Here is a 15605-nt window from a genome sequence, read left to right as displayed (position 1 = left end):
TTAGATTTTAATTACAATAGGTAATCTTTATTAAAGTCCTTATGACTTGACCACGTATTTTATCTTATAAAATTTACTTAATTTATTAAATTCAAATGTAAAATTTCTAAGATTCAAATATATAAAGCAAACTTGCATCTTTATGCATCTTAAGAAGAGTATGTTTAAAAGAGTTTTACTTAGCAAATTCAAAGTTAGGGTTTTTTTTGTTTTTGTTTTTTTTAAATGTTTATTTATTTTTGAAAGAGACAGAGACAGAATGTGAGTGGGTTAGGGGCAGAGAGAGAGGAAGACACAGAAGCAGAAGCAGGCTCCAGCCTCTGGGCTGTCAGCACAGAGCCCGACGCGGGGCTCGAACTCACGAGCTGTGAGATCATGACCTGAGCCGAAGTTGGACGCTCAACCGACTGAGCCACCCAGGCGCCCCCAAAGTTAGTTTTTAAAACATTTTCCCTCATCTCTTACTTTTTATAGAACACAAGTAAAGAAATGTGTATCACTTAGATGTTACCTTTGTTTTATTGCCAAATATGTTATCCACGTGGCTTCATTTTGTTCCTTTCCCATCCTAATTAAAGGAAAAAAGTTTCAAGTAGATCTTTGATTGTCATATTCACACGGAACTTGTAATTATAAATGTAGTATCTAACATACCACTCGAAATGAGACTGTCTTCAGTTGGTGGCAAATTAAAATTTTCTTGCTTCACAGAAAGCTCAAGTCCCTACTCTATTATTATCTTAAAATACATGTATGCAAAACAATATATCTTTGTATAACTGTTTTGTCAGCCGTTTAATACACCTTAGGTAAGTAACTTCTATGTAATTATTTTTGTGTTTGAATATACATTGAACTGTTTACATACAACATCAGTTTTCAATGTCATATATGCTTAATTATTATTATTTTCTCTGTAGAACCCCAAATCTCAGGAGCCAGTAACTTTGGATTTCCTTGATGCAGAATTAGAGAATGACATTAAGGTGGAGGTGAGTGTGTGCCTGATCAGGTCAGATCCTGGGGTTCACTCATTCCACAGTATCTGTTGAGCAGCGTCATTGTGTTATCTTCTCTCCTAGATCCTGTCCACACAATGGTGAATGTTGTTTGTCTTTAAAATTTCTAGGGTTGGGCTCTCTTATACAAAGGATCGTATGAAAAGGAATGAGTATTTTTAGTTGGGTGTGACATTAGTTTCTTTCTTTCTTATCCCATAGTTAGAGGTATTTTAAGTATTTCAATACAAATATAACTTACAAATTGCAATAAACAACACAGAGATGGAGGACATTGCTACAGAGCTAAAAGAAAAGTTGGAGGGAATCTAACCATCCAGCCACCCAGTGAGCAATGTGAAGGGCAAAGCAGCCATGTTTGTCTTTGTATACTTAACCCAGAAACATTTCTATTTTATTTCAAAACTAAAACTGCATGCCATTTCCTCTGAGAGGGTCTTCCTTAATAATAACGATAACTAATAATAATATTTATTAAGTGTCAGTCATGGATTCTCAACAGCCTTTGAAATAGATACTATTATTATATTATCTTTATTTGTTGAACTGAGGGTAGATTTTAGGTCCAGAGAGGTTAAACAGCTTGTCTCATTAATCAGCCAGTAAGTAGCAGGACCAGCATTTGGATCCGGCTTTTGCACTTCAGAGCAAAGATTTTTAAGATTCTTTTATATGGATTAACTTCTCCTCTCATCTATGCAAAGGCCACCATATTTCTTTGAGAATTTGTCATGGTGTGTTTTGATAGGCACTTGCTTTACGCGTTTTACACATTGACTCCCTCATTGTAGAACAATAGAATGTAATTACTCGTTATTATTACCCAAGACGAAGACATAGTGCTGGGATGTCTTAGGTGATTAATGAATGTTTGTTTTAAAGTGTTTTCAGGTGATAGAACAGGATCATGTAATAATAAAGAGCATGGTCCTTGGGACTCTGATGTCGCTGAGTGACTTTAATAATATCATTTAACCTATTACATCTCACAATCAGTCTCATAAAGTAATCGACTATTCTTTCATTAGTTGTATTTTAAAAATTAAGGGGTGGCTGAAGATAATTAAGGATACCTTTATTATTTTAAAATATGTAAAATGACTGTAACGTGGTAACTTAAAAGAATGTGGTAACTTTTTAAAAGAATATTCCCAGAGAAAACTACAACTACTGGTACAACCAGCCTATTTTTATTCAGTCTCTTGTAAAATAAGGTATAAACCTTTAAATATCGATACTTTAATAATCGTATTATGGTAGTCACTTGAATACGTGCAATAAAGTGATTCTTTCATCTTCCCTTAGATTCGAAATAAAATGATCGATGGAGAAAGTGGAGAAAAAACATTCAGAACTCTGGTTAAATCTCAAGATGAGGTAAAGATTAAGTCAGGCTTATTAAACAAAACGTATATGTACATAATTATATTGGTAGTTTGTCTTTTGTATTAAAGCAGTATTTATAAAACAGAGATGTCTCAAGTAAACATTTTTTAAGGTCTTTGCTGGAAGAGTATTTTTAATAATATTTTTAACTCTTTTTAATTTTTCTAAAGCATGTTGCTTTAAGTTTCTTGATGTTTTACATTAATAACTATATTCTTGAAAATTATATTTCATGTCTCCATTTTTTATCATCTTAGGAAATAGAACACAATTTAATGTTGTGCCATGTTCTTAGCCATTTCATCATGCAGAATTGAAGAAAATATGTAATAGCTGTGTTATATGATATCTACATGCAGATCTTCTAATTGTTGGGTTCCATATATTATTTTGTTTGGTGTTTTAGTTATTTACTTTTTTTTTTTTGGTGTATCTTCCATCACTATTTATGCATTTTATAATTGCCTTGCATTTAAATCTGAAACTAAATCAAGAGATAACCCAACTATACCCATAAATCACTGGTACAAATAAGTAATAAACTCATATTGTTTGATACTGATGTGGAGGAACTATGTATATGAGCAGTGTGTCTATCCATTATCAGTCACATGTGGAGTAAATACACAGACATTCACATATTTGAGTATTTAAAAAATATATGGAATCCAGAGGCTTTGGAGCCTGGAAATTTAAGTGTATGTATATAACTTACATCCTTTTCCTCACATTGTTATCCTTTTTAAATGTATACATTTCTTGAATTCCTCAGCAGATCTTTGTCTAGGGTGGAGCTAGGATCCAAATGGGATCATTCATTAGCAGGTGGCTTTTCTCACTTAATACTGTTAGGAGTCCCCAGTACCAGAAGACAGGAGGAGGTGTATATCGATTGCAGTCATTGTTGAAATGTCGATTCTCTTTACTTAGACTTTAGCCATACTCGTGACCCGCTTACTCCTCGAGGAAAGATGTAAACCATTCAACAATTGTGCCAACTCTTCCATGTTGGCACATGTCGTTCTGCCAACGAGAACTCTTTGACCTACACATTCTATCCTCAAGTTATACATTAATTTTGTTTGTTTTGAGTCACCTTGATATTTTCCTAGTTTGCCATATTTTTTGCCATATTTTTTGCCATATTTTTTATCACTAATATGAAATATGTGAACATTATTTTTTTTTAAGAATTTTACTAGTCTAAAAACCTCATAATTCCTGTTCTTCCTGCCTCTGTCCTCTACACACATACAGTAAATCATAGGAATATTTGATATATGGAGACAACATGAATGGTTGTTACAAAATGAATCTGGCATTATACATTTACTTTATTCTCCCAAATTAAGTTTTAAGACTTAGATACTTTTATTTCATCAATAAATTATAGAAAATAATAGTATTTAGTCCAGCGGTCAGTTAAATTTGATAGTGATTTTAAAGTGATTAGTGTATTGCCGAACACCAAGTAACATTTCAGTGAATATTACTGTTCTGATGAGGATAATAAAGCTGGAGATAACTAAAACAAATGTATCACTTATACCTAATCACTTATCACTTATACCTAATGCCATCACTTATACCTAATGGAAGAAAGAATGATAATTTCTTTACTAGTATTCCATAGTGACCTATGAACGATTCTATATCCATCAAGTTATTTTGCTCTGTACTTCCTTTCCCTGGTGGATTTCATTTTTTTTTTCTAACCTTCAGTGGTACTAAGTAATTCGTCTCTTATGCTAAATACTGTAATAATGGCTTGATAAGAATGATAATATCCTGGGGCGCCTGGGTGGCTCGTCGGTTAAGCGTCCGACTTCAGCTCAGGTCATGATCTCACGCTCCGTGAGTTCGAGCCCCGCATCAGGCTCTGTGCTGACAGCTCAGAGCCTGGGGCCTGTTTCAGATTCTGTGTCTCCCTCTCTCTGTGCTCCTCCCCTGTTCATGCTCTGTCTCTCTCTGTCTCAAAAATAAATAAATGTTAAAAAAAAAAAAAAAAAAAAAAAAAAATTAAAAAAAAAAAAAAAAGAATGATAATATCCTAATCATACATTTGGATGTACAAACAGTACATTGCTGTCCTGATATTACCAGTTTCTTATAAATGCTGTCTACTATGGAAATATCTGAGGCTTCTTTAACATATCCTAGTCCTATTTTATTATTAAAATTGTATTTTAAAAAATGTTTCCAATGTTTTGAGGTTTATAATTCAGCATGAATTACTAATATTTTGCACTAAAAAGACTTTAAAAGTTATGATGCAGATGTTTATGTTTGTGCTAAAATTTTGCTTTACACACAGACACACACACACACACACACACACACACACACACACACCCTTAACAGAACAAATAAATGTAGACTAGAGCAGACATTTGTGAAGGAAGGTTTGGAATGACCACAGTATTTATAAATAGATTTTAGCGTTCTGCTTTTTATATGAACTCACATAGAATTTATAAGGTGATAACCATATCAAACTTTTTTTCTAGAGATACATTGACAAAGGGAACAGGACATATACATGGACTCCTGTGAATGGCACAGATTACAGGTAATTAACTGGATTTAAATATGCATCATATACCAGAGTATTCAGTTCTGTGTCTTTCACCTATTTTTAGTAGCAATTTTCATAATAGATGAATATTAAGTCCTTGCATTTTCATAAACCATTTTCATTGTAATTAAAGCAGAAAAGTTATTTTTTCCAATGCAGAAATGTATTAAAATTAGAGCTTCTGATTTTTCAAAATGGAAAAGATGGAAAAAAGCTAGGAATATAAAATTTGGAAATGAACACATATGTGATATAAATCTATTTGATTTATTTGTATATATTGCTGTTAGCAGTAATACATGTTGACAAAATGCCCTAGTCATTTGTAGTCATCACTTCCGCTGATTTCCTCATTTAAATTCAGTTAGTTTACATTACTTACCTTTTGCAAATTAACCTAAAAATAAAACCACCTCAAAGTATGATCTGATATAAAATGCTCAGTTGGTAATTTACCTTCCCTAGTGACAAGTCTGTAATATCCCGATCACACCAATGGACTGAGCGTTGGAAAATTGGACAGGCTAATACCCTGTAGTGTCTTGAAAATTCTCCATTCTTCACTAGCTGAGCATTTCCTTCGCTTTCTTCGTGTAACTCTTCTCTGAGGTCATGGCTTTCCCTGTGGTCCTACATCCTACAGGCTCATAATCCTGAGGTTGTTATGGATATTTCCTTGTTACTCATTCTCTCTTCCTCTTCCCTAAAATCCCTCTCTCTGAATCTTACATCATCTTCCTCTCAGTCCTATAAGATTTCAATTCCTGGCTCACTGTACAGTCACATAGATCACGGTTTCTGATGCTATTTTTGACATACCCACACTTATGTAGAACAAAACAACAATTATTTACTAAGTCAACTTTTAAGAAGGTTTTAAAATTCAAGCTTGAAGTTTTTATTAATAGATTTTACAGACATAAAGTTAGTCTGTCATATTACTGAAAAGTTTTCTAAATGTTTACTCTCAATTTCTCTACTTAACTGGTCCTGAGCTGGGAATAGTTTGCAAATGAGCCAGGTCTGTGGAGCACACTCTAATAGCGTTGAGATAGATGATTTTTTTAACACCTGATCCTTCAGTTTATCTCCTCTTCACTGTGTGGGAATGTGCTCTCTTCCTTTTTTCTTACACGAACAAATTTTAAGTTAGAAAAACTCTATCCCTGTAACCCTGACAATGAGTCAACAATGATGGCAGTCATAATCATACTTTGAGGGTATTTTAAATTGTCATTATAATTTGTTTAAATGTGTTTGTAAGAGTCTCACAAATGCCCCCTACATGCATACCCTTACCCTCCCACAAACCGTGATGGGACCGAACGTGGCCAGATTGATACCCCAATTCTGAGTATGTTGCTCCTTGTTCACAAACATTTATTCTCTTCCCATTTTACTCCAACTTAAATCTGGACTTCCAAGGCAGATATTCTCACCTCATGTTTCTATCCCAGACAGCCTGCCTGTCATGCCTCTCACCACCCTCCTCATGCAGTCACTGTTCTGTGGCCCCAGCTTGCCCACTTTGTCATGTTTTCCAAACATTTGCTGCCCAAATCTACGTCTTTGGGCCAAATTCGGTCTATTTTCATTATAAGTGCTTCCCTTGAATCGCTGTACAAATAAATTCACAAACAACAATGGAGAACAAAATATAACATCTATATAAAGAGGGGGAGGGGGAAATTGGCATGTTTTGATTTACTGAATGAAGTACCAAATTTCATGTAGTGATTTATGCCTTCTTAAGCTTTGTTGTAATTTAGGTATTACAGTTTGAAATATAGTAAGTAATGATTCTAATAGAATGCTTTTTTTTTAATGATGAATTTAGTTTCATAGAGACAAATGATTGAGCTGAAAAGTACGTTACATTCCATTTAACTCTGTTAACCATGTTTATGTGAGTCACAAAAATATTGCGTGGGCTCTATCATCCACCTGGTGGCTGCTGGCTTTATTAGGTTTTAATCCCTAGGAGAAAATAAAGCAGCCTTGGTCTGTTGATTTTATATGGAGGGAGACAGCAAACACTGCATATGACAACATCATTGACTCAAAATGTTGGTAAAGATCTTATCGGCTATAGGTTGAAGAAATAACCGTTGCCTTGAGATGGAACTAAATTAAGTGTAACTATTTTTCTATAAAATGAGGTGTAGCTCTTAATAACAACCTGAGACATGCAGCCAATAAAATGTATATTTGATATGTCAATTTTAAAACTTCTCCTGTGTTCCTCAGGAGTTTCAACACTATTTTTATGGTACATGAGATGTAACCCAAGCTTAGAGAGTGACACTGCAGCAGCCACATGATATAACGTTATCGGTTTTAATTAGAAGTTTCTCTTAGCAATAAATGCTGATGGAGCAATAAAAATGTCCTAATTTCCCTTGAGAGGAATTTGTAGGAGACAATCTTCAAATGCTCAGTAATTCTACTCTACATTTTATAAATGGCAAGTGAATCATGAAAGGTCATCTTGCTTTCAGACTAATTTCACTGCTTATTTTAATTTTAATCTCTCCCTCCACTTAAAGGAAGTTACCTATAAAATGAATGGGGAGATTTTCATTAAATCTACATAACATTTTATTTCTCTGACCTTTCCCCATAAGGATAGTCTATGAATTACTTAATGAAGGAGAAAGATTTGGGAATTGGAGGTAACAAGCATCCACTCATTTTGCTATCTTGACTGCAAAAATAAATTGTAGGAAATAAACCCTTGCTTTTTTTCCCTTTGTATTTTTAACATATATTTTCATAAGAAGGAAAACCTGGAATTTTATATTTTGTCCTCTCCTGTACTGTCCATAAAAAAAAAGCAGATAATGAGATTATAGTTGCACATTCTCAAAAGCTTGGGAAACATGCAGCTTTAGTGACTTAAGATCTGCAAGTGCATGTAAATACTCAGAAGCCTAGAAATGCACACCTTTTCCTGTGCATTGCTAAATTTTAGATTAAGTATTAAAAATGAGTGCTAAAGGAGTCACTTGGTCACATTAATCACGCATCACTTTTTGAAAATACTTAGGTCAGGGAATCTTCCTGTACCTTCATTTTTTTGCACCCTTAGTTCTTAAGTTTCCTTCTGTACTAAAGCATAGCAAAGGTTATTCGCAACTGTAAATGTGGATATGGAATCATGAGTTATGTCCTACACAAATATATTAGCCATTTCAGGGGTGGAAGAATTACACATATGCAGTTGTGTTATTTGAAACTGCATACTGTGCAAATATTCTGACCCCTTTTATATTCTGTAGGAAGAACCAATAGGATGAGCAGGCAGCCTTTCTTAGTGCTAGGAATTAATCTGAATTTTCTTATCAGCAGACACTGGGGAATTTGCCTAAAGACTAGAGTCTTAAATGGTCAGTATTTCACCCCTCAAAGGGGTATGTTTCAGATGGGTTTATGCATTGCGTAGTAAAAATGATAATACCATTTATGATCGTTAAACGGTGGATGTTTGCTACAGAGCACTCTAACATAATGCATACTTCATGAAAGGGTATGCAGTTAGTGTAATATTTATTTTCTTTAAACATAACCTTAATATTCTTTTTCAACACTTGAAGTATTTCAGTACACTTTTCTGAAAATACAGTACACATCACACTTCTTTCTCGGTGAATTCATGGGCACATTTAGTAGCTTATTTTCCTTGGTGTCTCTTCTGATTCCCTACGAGATAGAGAACTGGATGACTCTGGATGGCAAGACCGAATTAAGTACTCTACTTACTGAATGCGTTTTCCTGTCACAGTAATATGTCTCTTCTTTCCCATGAGGAAGATCTTTGGATTTTCCATTAACTGGATGTGTCTTTTTTTTTTTTTTTTAAGTTGTTTGTTTGTGTTTATGCTTCTCTTGTTTCTATTGCAGTTTGGCCTTGGTATTACCAACCTACAGTTTTTACTATATAAAAGCCAAAATAGAAGAGACAATAACTCAGGCCAGATGTAAGTACTATGAAAGCGACCCCAGAGTCTATTTATCTCGTAGTATCAGATGTATAAATCTGTCTAGATTTTAGAATGCCCAAGGCCTATACATTTTAGTAGGTGTTACTACCAAATCTACAGCAATGATTCTAACCCATTCCAAACATGCAAGGAACAAGAAATATTCTACGTGGATAGAATATGAGCAGGTACCCAGTCTCACTGGCATCCCCACCATCCTACCCTGCCTTGCTTTGTGCTCATAGAATCATTGCCGTGCTGTGTCCTCTGTCGCTGTCATTTGGAGGGTCTGCTAGCTGGTGCAAAATGTTTCGCATCGCATAGTCTCTACTCATGGTACTGTGCTAATAAGGCTTTATCTTTTTTTTTTAATTCTTTTTTTCTTTCTTTCTTTCTTTCTTTCTTTTTTTTTTTTTTTTTTTTTTTTTTTTGCATTTGGCAAGAATAATATTGTGCTCCACATCTACTTTGTTTGAATAAATGAAATTGCATTGGTCTTTGGCTTGGCAATTAACTTCCTTCTCATAATCTAAATTAATGTCTTCAGTAGCTCAAATGAATTATTTTTTTAAAGCATCATTTGGAATGTGGAGTAACTATTAACATTAGTGCATATTTAAAGTCCTTATTAATCTTTGTTTGGGGTAACTACATTTAGTGAAGTAAAATGACCATCATATCCTTTGCACATCACTTACTACTACTAACTTAAATTTGCTGTTGTGATAAGTAAAAAAGCATTATGTGTATATATACCTTTTACATCTGACCTGAAGTAAACTACTGTTTCTTTCATTCCCTTGTCAGTTCTCTTTTGTTTTCTGCAATCCTCGCCCTCGTTATGCTAATTTATACCTTTATATTTACACGTTCACTTGATAGATAGATATGATGGTCTTTTGACAACCAGCAACTTTGCATGAGCTAGTACTTCACTCGATAAATGACGGGATGACTAGTTGGTCTTTGATGTTTGGTAAATGCTTCTGAATAGAGGGTAACATCACCGGTATTGCACCCGTGCTAAACACTTTGCAAACTAGACCCTTGAAATAACCACAGTACAGAGAGGATGCTCTAGTAGTAATTGACAGGATATACCTTCCAGTCTTCAAAAGATGTCTTTTTTTTTCCCAGACTACAGCTGTACATAAATAAACCTTTGATCTATGCACAATATTTTTATTCAAGAAAGTCATTGAATAAAATATTGTTTGTGACCCCCTTTGCTTTACCCTCTTTTTTTTTTGTTTCCCTGCTTTCTCTTTCTGATGGATTTTCACAGCAAAAAAGGGCAAAATGAAGGGCAAGTATTTTCTTGTTGCTCAATTTCTTTGTTTAGTACACTTGACATATCCACTGATATTTCCGTTCCTATTGGATATTATCCTCTGTGCTTCTCATCTGCTAGATTTTCCTCCATGATCGCTCAAACCTTAGCGGCAAAAAAGGGGGAGAATATGCTTGTGTTTTCATATGCAGCCTATTTCACATTCAGGTTTTTTCTGAGGCAGTAAATACTTGTGTGTTTGTATGCTTCCTCTTACTAATTTACATCTAATATGAAAAATGTTACTAATTCACTAAAGACATTGATGAGTTTATTGAAATCATTTTCTTTACCATAATATTGATAAAAAAAATTATGTTGACATTTTAAATGAAATGACTCTGAAGCAACATTGATATAAAAGATTGGTTACTGTAGGGTGAGTAAATGGGAAACTTTTAAGACAGCATTTTTTTCTGATATAACTGGTGTAATTTGTGTTATGGAATTAAAAGGTATTTTGCAATTATATTATGAAGTATTGAGAACCTTTACATTCATTGATGTGTTTCAATTTAGGATACAAGTACTTCACCACCACCTCCCCCCCCCCCCTTAATAGGTTATCATTCTACTATCTTCCTACTATCATAGAAACTCAGGATGCATATTGTGGATTGCTTATCTAATCCTGTAATGTTATCTTTGCAGATTCAGAAACACTGAAGCCGGATAATTTTGAAGAATCTGGCTACACATTCATAGCACCAAGGTTGGTTTTGTTTTATATATTTCCTATACCTTGTGTGGATAGGTAAGTCTTTGGTAACAGTTCTGAGTCAGACCCATGCCAAATTATGAAGCCAAGGGAAGCAATAATTTAAAACTGCAACAGTATTCTATTCATTCTATTCATTCATTCGCTCAGTAAGCAACTACTGTAGGCTAAGCAATGTTGTGATTCAGGCATACAATAGTGAATAAGACAGATGTAGACTTTGCTCTTATTAGAAATAACAGTGTATCCATCAATAATGAAGAGCTGGGTATTTGCATTTGTGAGTACACACACAAACACACTGTACATGATGTAGATTACTCTGTAATCCCCATCATCTATTTGAATCATTGCCCCACCCATCTCCCTTCTAGTAACCATCAGTTTTTTTCTCTATACTTAAGAGTCTCTTGGTTGGTTTCTCTCTCTCTTTTTTCATCCTTTGTTTCTTAAATTCCACATAAGAATGAAATCATAGGGTATTTGTCTTTCTCTAATGAATTTATTTTGCTTAGCATAATACTCTTCAGCTCCATCCATGTTTCAAATGAGATTTCATTCTTTTTTATGACTAATCTTTTGTCTGTATGTACCACGTCTTCTTCATCCATTCATCAGCCGAAGGACACTTCAGCTGTTTCTATAATTTGACTATTGTAGATAATGCTGCAGTAAAAATTGGGGTGAGTGTATCCCTTTGAATGAGTATTTTTGAATTCTTTTGGTAAATAACTAGTAATGCAATTGCTGGGTTGTAGGGTAGCTCTATTTTTAAATTTTTGAGGAACCTCCATACTCTTTTCCAGATGTCTGCACTAATTTGTTTTCCCACCAACAGTGTAAGAAGGTTCCCCTTTTTCCACATCCTCACCAACACCTGTTGTTTCTTTTGTTGTTGATTTTAGCCATTCTGACAGGTGTGAGGTCATATCTCATTGTAGTTTTGATTTGCATTTCCCTGATCATGAATAATATTGAATATCTTTTCATGTGTCTATTGGCCATCTGAATATCTTCTTTGGAAAAAATGTCTACTCATGTCTTCTGCCCATTTTTTAACTGGATTATTCATTTTGGGAGGTGTTGAATTGTATCAGTAATTGTATCTTCTCCCATTCTGTAGGTTACCTTTTAGTTTTGTTGATTGCTCCCGTCACTGTGCAGAGGCTTTTTATTTTGGTGAAGTCCCAGTAGTTTATTTTTGCTTTTGTTTCCCTTGCTTCAGGAGACCTATCTAGAAAGAAGTTGCTAGGGCCATGTTAAAGAGGTTACTGCCTGTGTTCTCTTCTAGGATTTTGATGGTTTTATGTCTCACATTTAGGTCTTTCATACATTTTTAAATTTAGTTTTATGTATGGTGTAAGAAAGTGGTTCAGTTTTCCAAACGCCATTTGCTGAGGAGACTGTCTTGTTTCCATTTGATGTTCTGTCCTGCTCTGTTGAAGATTAATTGGCCATATAGTTGTGGGTTTATTTCTGTGTTTTCTATTCTTTTCTGTTGATCTATTTGTCTGTGTGCCAGTGCCATACTGTTTTGATTACTACAGGTTTATAATATGACTTGAAGTTGAGAATTGTGATGCCTCCAGCTTTGTTTTTCGTCTTTCCTTAGTTCTTGATTCACACTCTGTAGCAGGCACATAAAATAATATTCAAATTAACATAATTCTATTAATCTAGGCTAAACTGTTGAAGAACATAGATTCAGAATTGTGTATTACTAATTTCTTACATTTTATACTTCTTAAAGAAATTACTGTAGGAACCCACAGACAGCTCATAAAATTAAAGAGTAACTCAGACTAATATTTTTAAAGATTTATTTTAATGTTTCTTTATTTTTGAGAGAAAGAGAGAGACAGAGTGAGAACAGGGGAGGAGCAAAGGGAGAGAGACAGTCTGAAGCAGGCTCCACACTTTGAGCTGTCAACACAGAGCCTGACGTCAGGCTCGAACTCACAAACCATGAGATCATGACCTGAACCAAAATCAGACGCTTAACCAACTGAGCCACCCAGGCACCCCTCAAACTAATTTGTATGTAATCCTAAGGATACCTGAATTTTTGGTCCTTCTTGAAAATGGGGAATACATATAAGGTACATCTCTGTTAATAAAGCATATTCTTGGCTTCATGAGATTCTCCTCCTTGCATTTCCTTCAGTGTTTGATACTGCCCATCCCACAATTCTTGAGTACTCTTTGCCTCCTCTTGCTGTTCTGATTTTCTTCCTCCCTCCCTCGGCTGCATATTCAGTCTCTTTAAGGAGCTTCTTTTCTTCTGCAGATTACTTACATGAAGGTGCTAGCTTAAGGTCTCTTATTCTGTGTCTATAGACATACCACCCATCTATCCGATGTCTGTAGTTTGGGGCAATGCTTTTGAAATCCACAAGATGGCCATGATACCTAGAAACAAAACAAACATAATATGTGGTTTATTGGCATTACATTACAAGATAGGATCAAACAATGTCTTCCTACACAATTTGAGACATTCCTGTTTATGGAAGACAACAAGACTATCTCTTCAATGTGTTTCAAAGTCAGTGTCTCCTAAGCATTTGTCTTTGCTTCCTTCCCTTTGTGTCTAACTTTTAATCAGTCACCAAGTCTTGTCAAACAGAATTTATTTTACAGTATCAAGTATATCTGCCAAACTCTGCTGCCTTTGTTCTCATTCAGGCCAGTGCTTTCTCTTTACTTAAACTGGTGCAGCTGCTTCCTACTTAATCTCCCCACTTCTCCAAATCCCCCTTTCCTTCCAGTCTGGTCTCATTTCTGTAACTAGAGAGAGTTTCTAGAATGTGAATAAAATTATGTTTCTTGTCTGCTAAATATGAACCAATAGCTCAGTAGTGTCCTGGTGATAATCTGTATTTTATATCACAGCTTTAAACTGTTCTTACTAGGTCCCAGTTAACAGTGTGGTCCTTAGACTCTACTAAATCCGGGGCCATCAAATTACAGCCTATAGACTGCCTGCTTTATACAAAGTTTTATTAGAACACAGCCATACTTGTTGGATGATGAATTGTCTGTGGCTGCTTTCACTACAAAGGCAGAATTGATTAGTTGTGGTATAGATCTCATAACCCATAGAGTCTGAATCATTTATTATCTGGCCCTTCAGCAAACAGTTGGCCAACCTCTGCTTTAAATTCCAACCACACTAAACTTCTCTGAGTTCCTACATGTGCTGTTTTTTTTTCCTCTTCTCCTCTAATTTTCTCTTCTGTTTTGGACTGTACTTAGACACACCCCACCCCTTCCCAAACCCCAACTTCAAAGCTCCTTGATCTAGGAATTCCATACCCATTTTCACTGGATTAGACAGACATCTTTGCTGACTGCTTTATAGAATACTATACTTCCTTTACTGGCCCATTTAATGTTATTTACTTTCCCCCAAAAAAGCCACAACTCAATCTATTTGACTTATCTACTATTCAGTACCCAACATCACATCCATTGCCTGACACAGAGTAGGTGCTGAATAAATATATTTGGTGCCTGTAGAATCTATAAATATGTAAAGAATATTTAAAAAATCATTATTAATAATACCTGCAATCTTACCACTTGTCAAGATAAGTAACTGAGCGTCTTAAACTGCTAAAACCAGTTTTAGCTAGAAAGGAGAATATAAAAGAACAGAATAAGAAGAGTTTGAAATTAGATGTGCTATATTGATAAGACTCTCATTCCGTCTCAGTTCTGTGTTTTGTCTCTAGGAAGCTTCTTCATTCATCTCTCCCAAATATTGACTAGGAGGCCACACAGACTGACTTTCTGAGCTTTACCGTTAGATAATGTGGAAAATATGGTAGATGTCCCTGTACTCACAGGAAAGATAAACATATCTTTTAGTTCCGGTTCCCAATTTGTACAAAATGATTGTTCACTTCAGCAAGGATTAACATATGTACCATTCTTGTGGGATGACTGAAAGAGCAGAATGTGCCTGTGTGTTTAGGGATGGAGTATATATGAGAGAAGGGAAGAAATGTTAGAGTTTGTGGGACAAACCAGTGAATATCCACCTCAACTAACATGTTAAGTAAGCCTTTTACGTGAATGATTATATTTACTGCTCCAGTGAACTCTATAATAAATTAGTAGTATTATTCCATTTTGCAGATTAGGCAATTTCCTTGCTCTTTCAACATCTGAGCATGTGTGTTGATTATCAAATGCTGATCAATCTCAGAAGACTATCCAGTACCTCTCAGTAAAATATAAATTCTTGGAGCATTATTCCTACCTTTATTTTTTTTTAATTTATTTTTTAACATTTATTTATTATTGACAGGCAGAGAGAAGAGGAGACACAGAATACGAAGCAGGCTCCAGGCTCCGAGCTGTTAGCACAGAGCCCGTCCCGGGGCTTGAACTCACGAACTGCAAGATCATGACCTGAGCCGAAGTCAGAGGCTTATCCAACTGAGCCACCCAGGCTCCCCTCCTATCTTTAAAAGACATGCAGTCAAAGGGATGAAAAGTCCAGGGGCGCCAGTATGGCTCAGTCCGTTAAGCATCGACTTCAGCTCAAGTCATGATCTCACAGTTTGTGGGTTCAAGCCCTGGGTCAGGCTCA

At 35.1% G+C, this 15605-nt stretch overlaps 1 protein-coding gene across 7 annotated transcripts in view; it reads left to right on the top strand.

The window, feature by feature from the left end:
• CACNA2D1 (calcium voltage-gated channel auxiliary subunit alpha2delta 1) overlaps window positions 1-15605 on the top strand; it is a 498274-nt gene that overhangs the window by 442077 nt on the left and 40592 nt on the right. For 3 of the 7 annotated variants that reach the window (XM_053897402.1, XM_053897400.1, XM_053897406.1), the window contains 6 exons: window positions 921-992; window positions 2325-2396; window positions 4913-4974; window positions 8881-8957; window positions 10246-10266; window positions 10942-11002. In XM_053897402.1, coding sequence (XP_053753377.1) covers window positions 921-992; window positions 2325-2396; window positions 4913-4974; window positions 8881-8957; window positions 10246-10266; window positions 10942-11002 — 365 coding nt within the window. The remainder of the gene's footprint in view (window positions 1-920; window positions 993-2324; window positions 2397-4912; window positions 4975-8880; window positions 8958-10245; window positions 10267-10941; window positions 11003-15605) is intronic. The other 4 variants (XM_053897401.1, XM_053897404.1, XM_053897403.1 and 1 more) reach the window with 3 other exon arrangements.

The sequence above is a fragment of the Panthera pardus genome, unplaced genomic scaffold (genome assembly GCF_024362965.1).
Source record: "Panthera pardus isolate Hobbes unplaced genomic scaffold, ASM2436296v1 HiC_scaffold_8, whole genome shotgun sequence".
NCBI lineage: Eukaryota > Metazoa > Chordata > Mammalia > Carnivora > Felidae > Panthera > Panthera pardus.
Note: the sequence above shows the minus strand (reverse complement) of the source record. Positions and strands in the feature narration are given on the sequence as shown.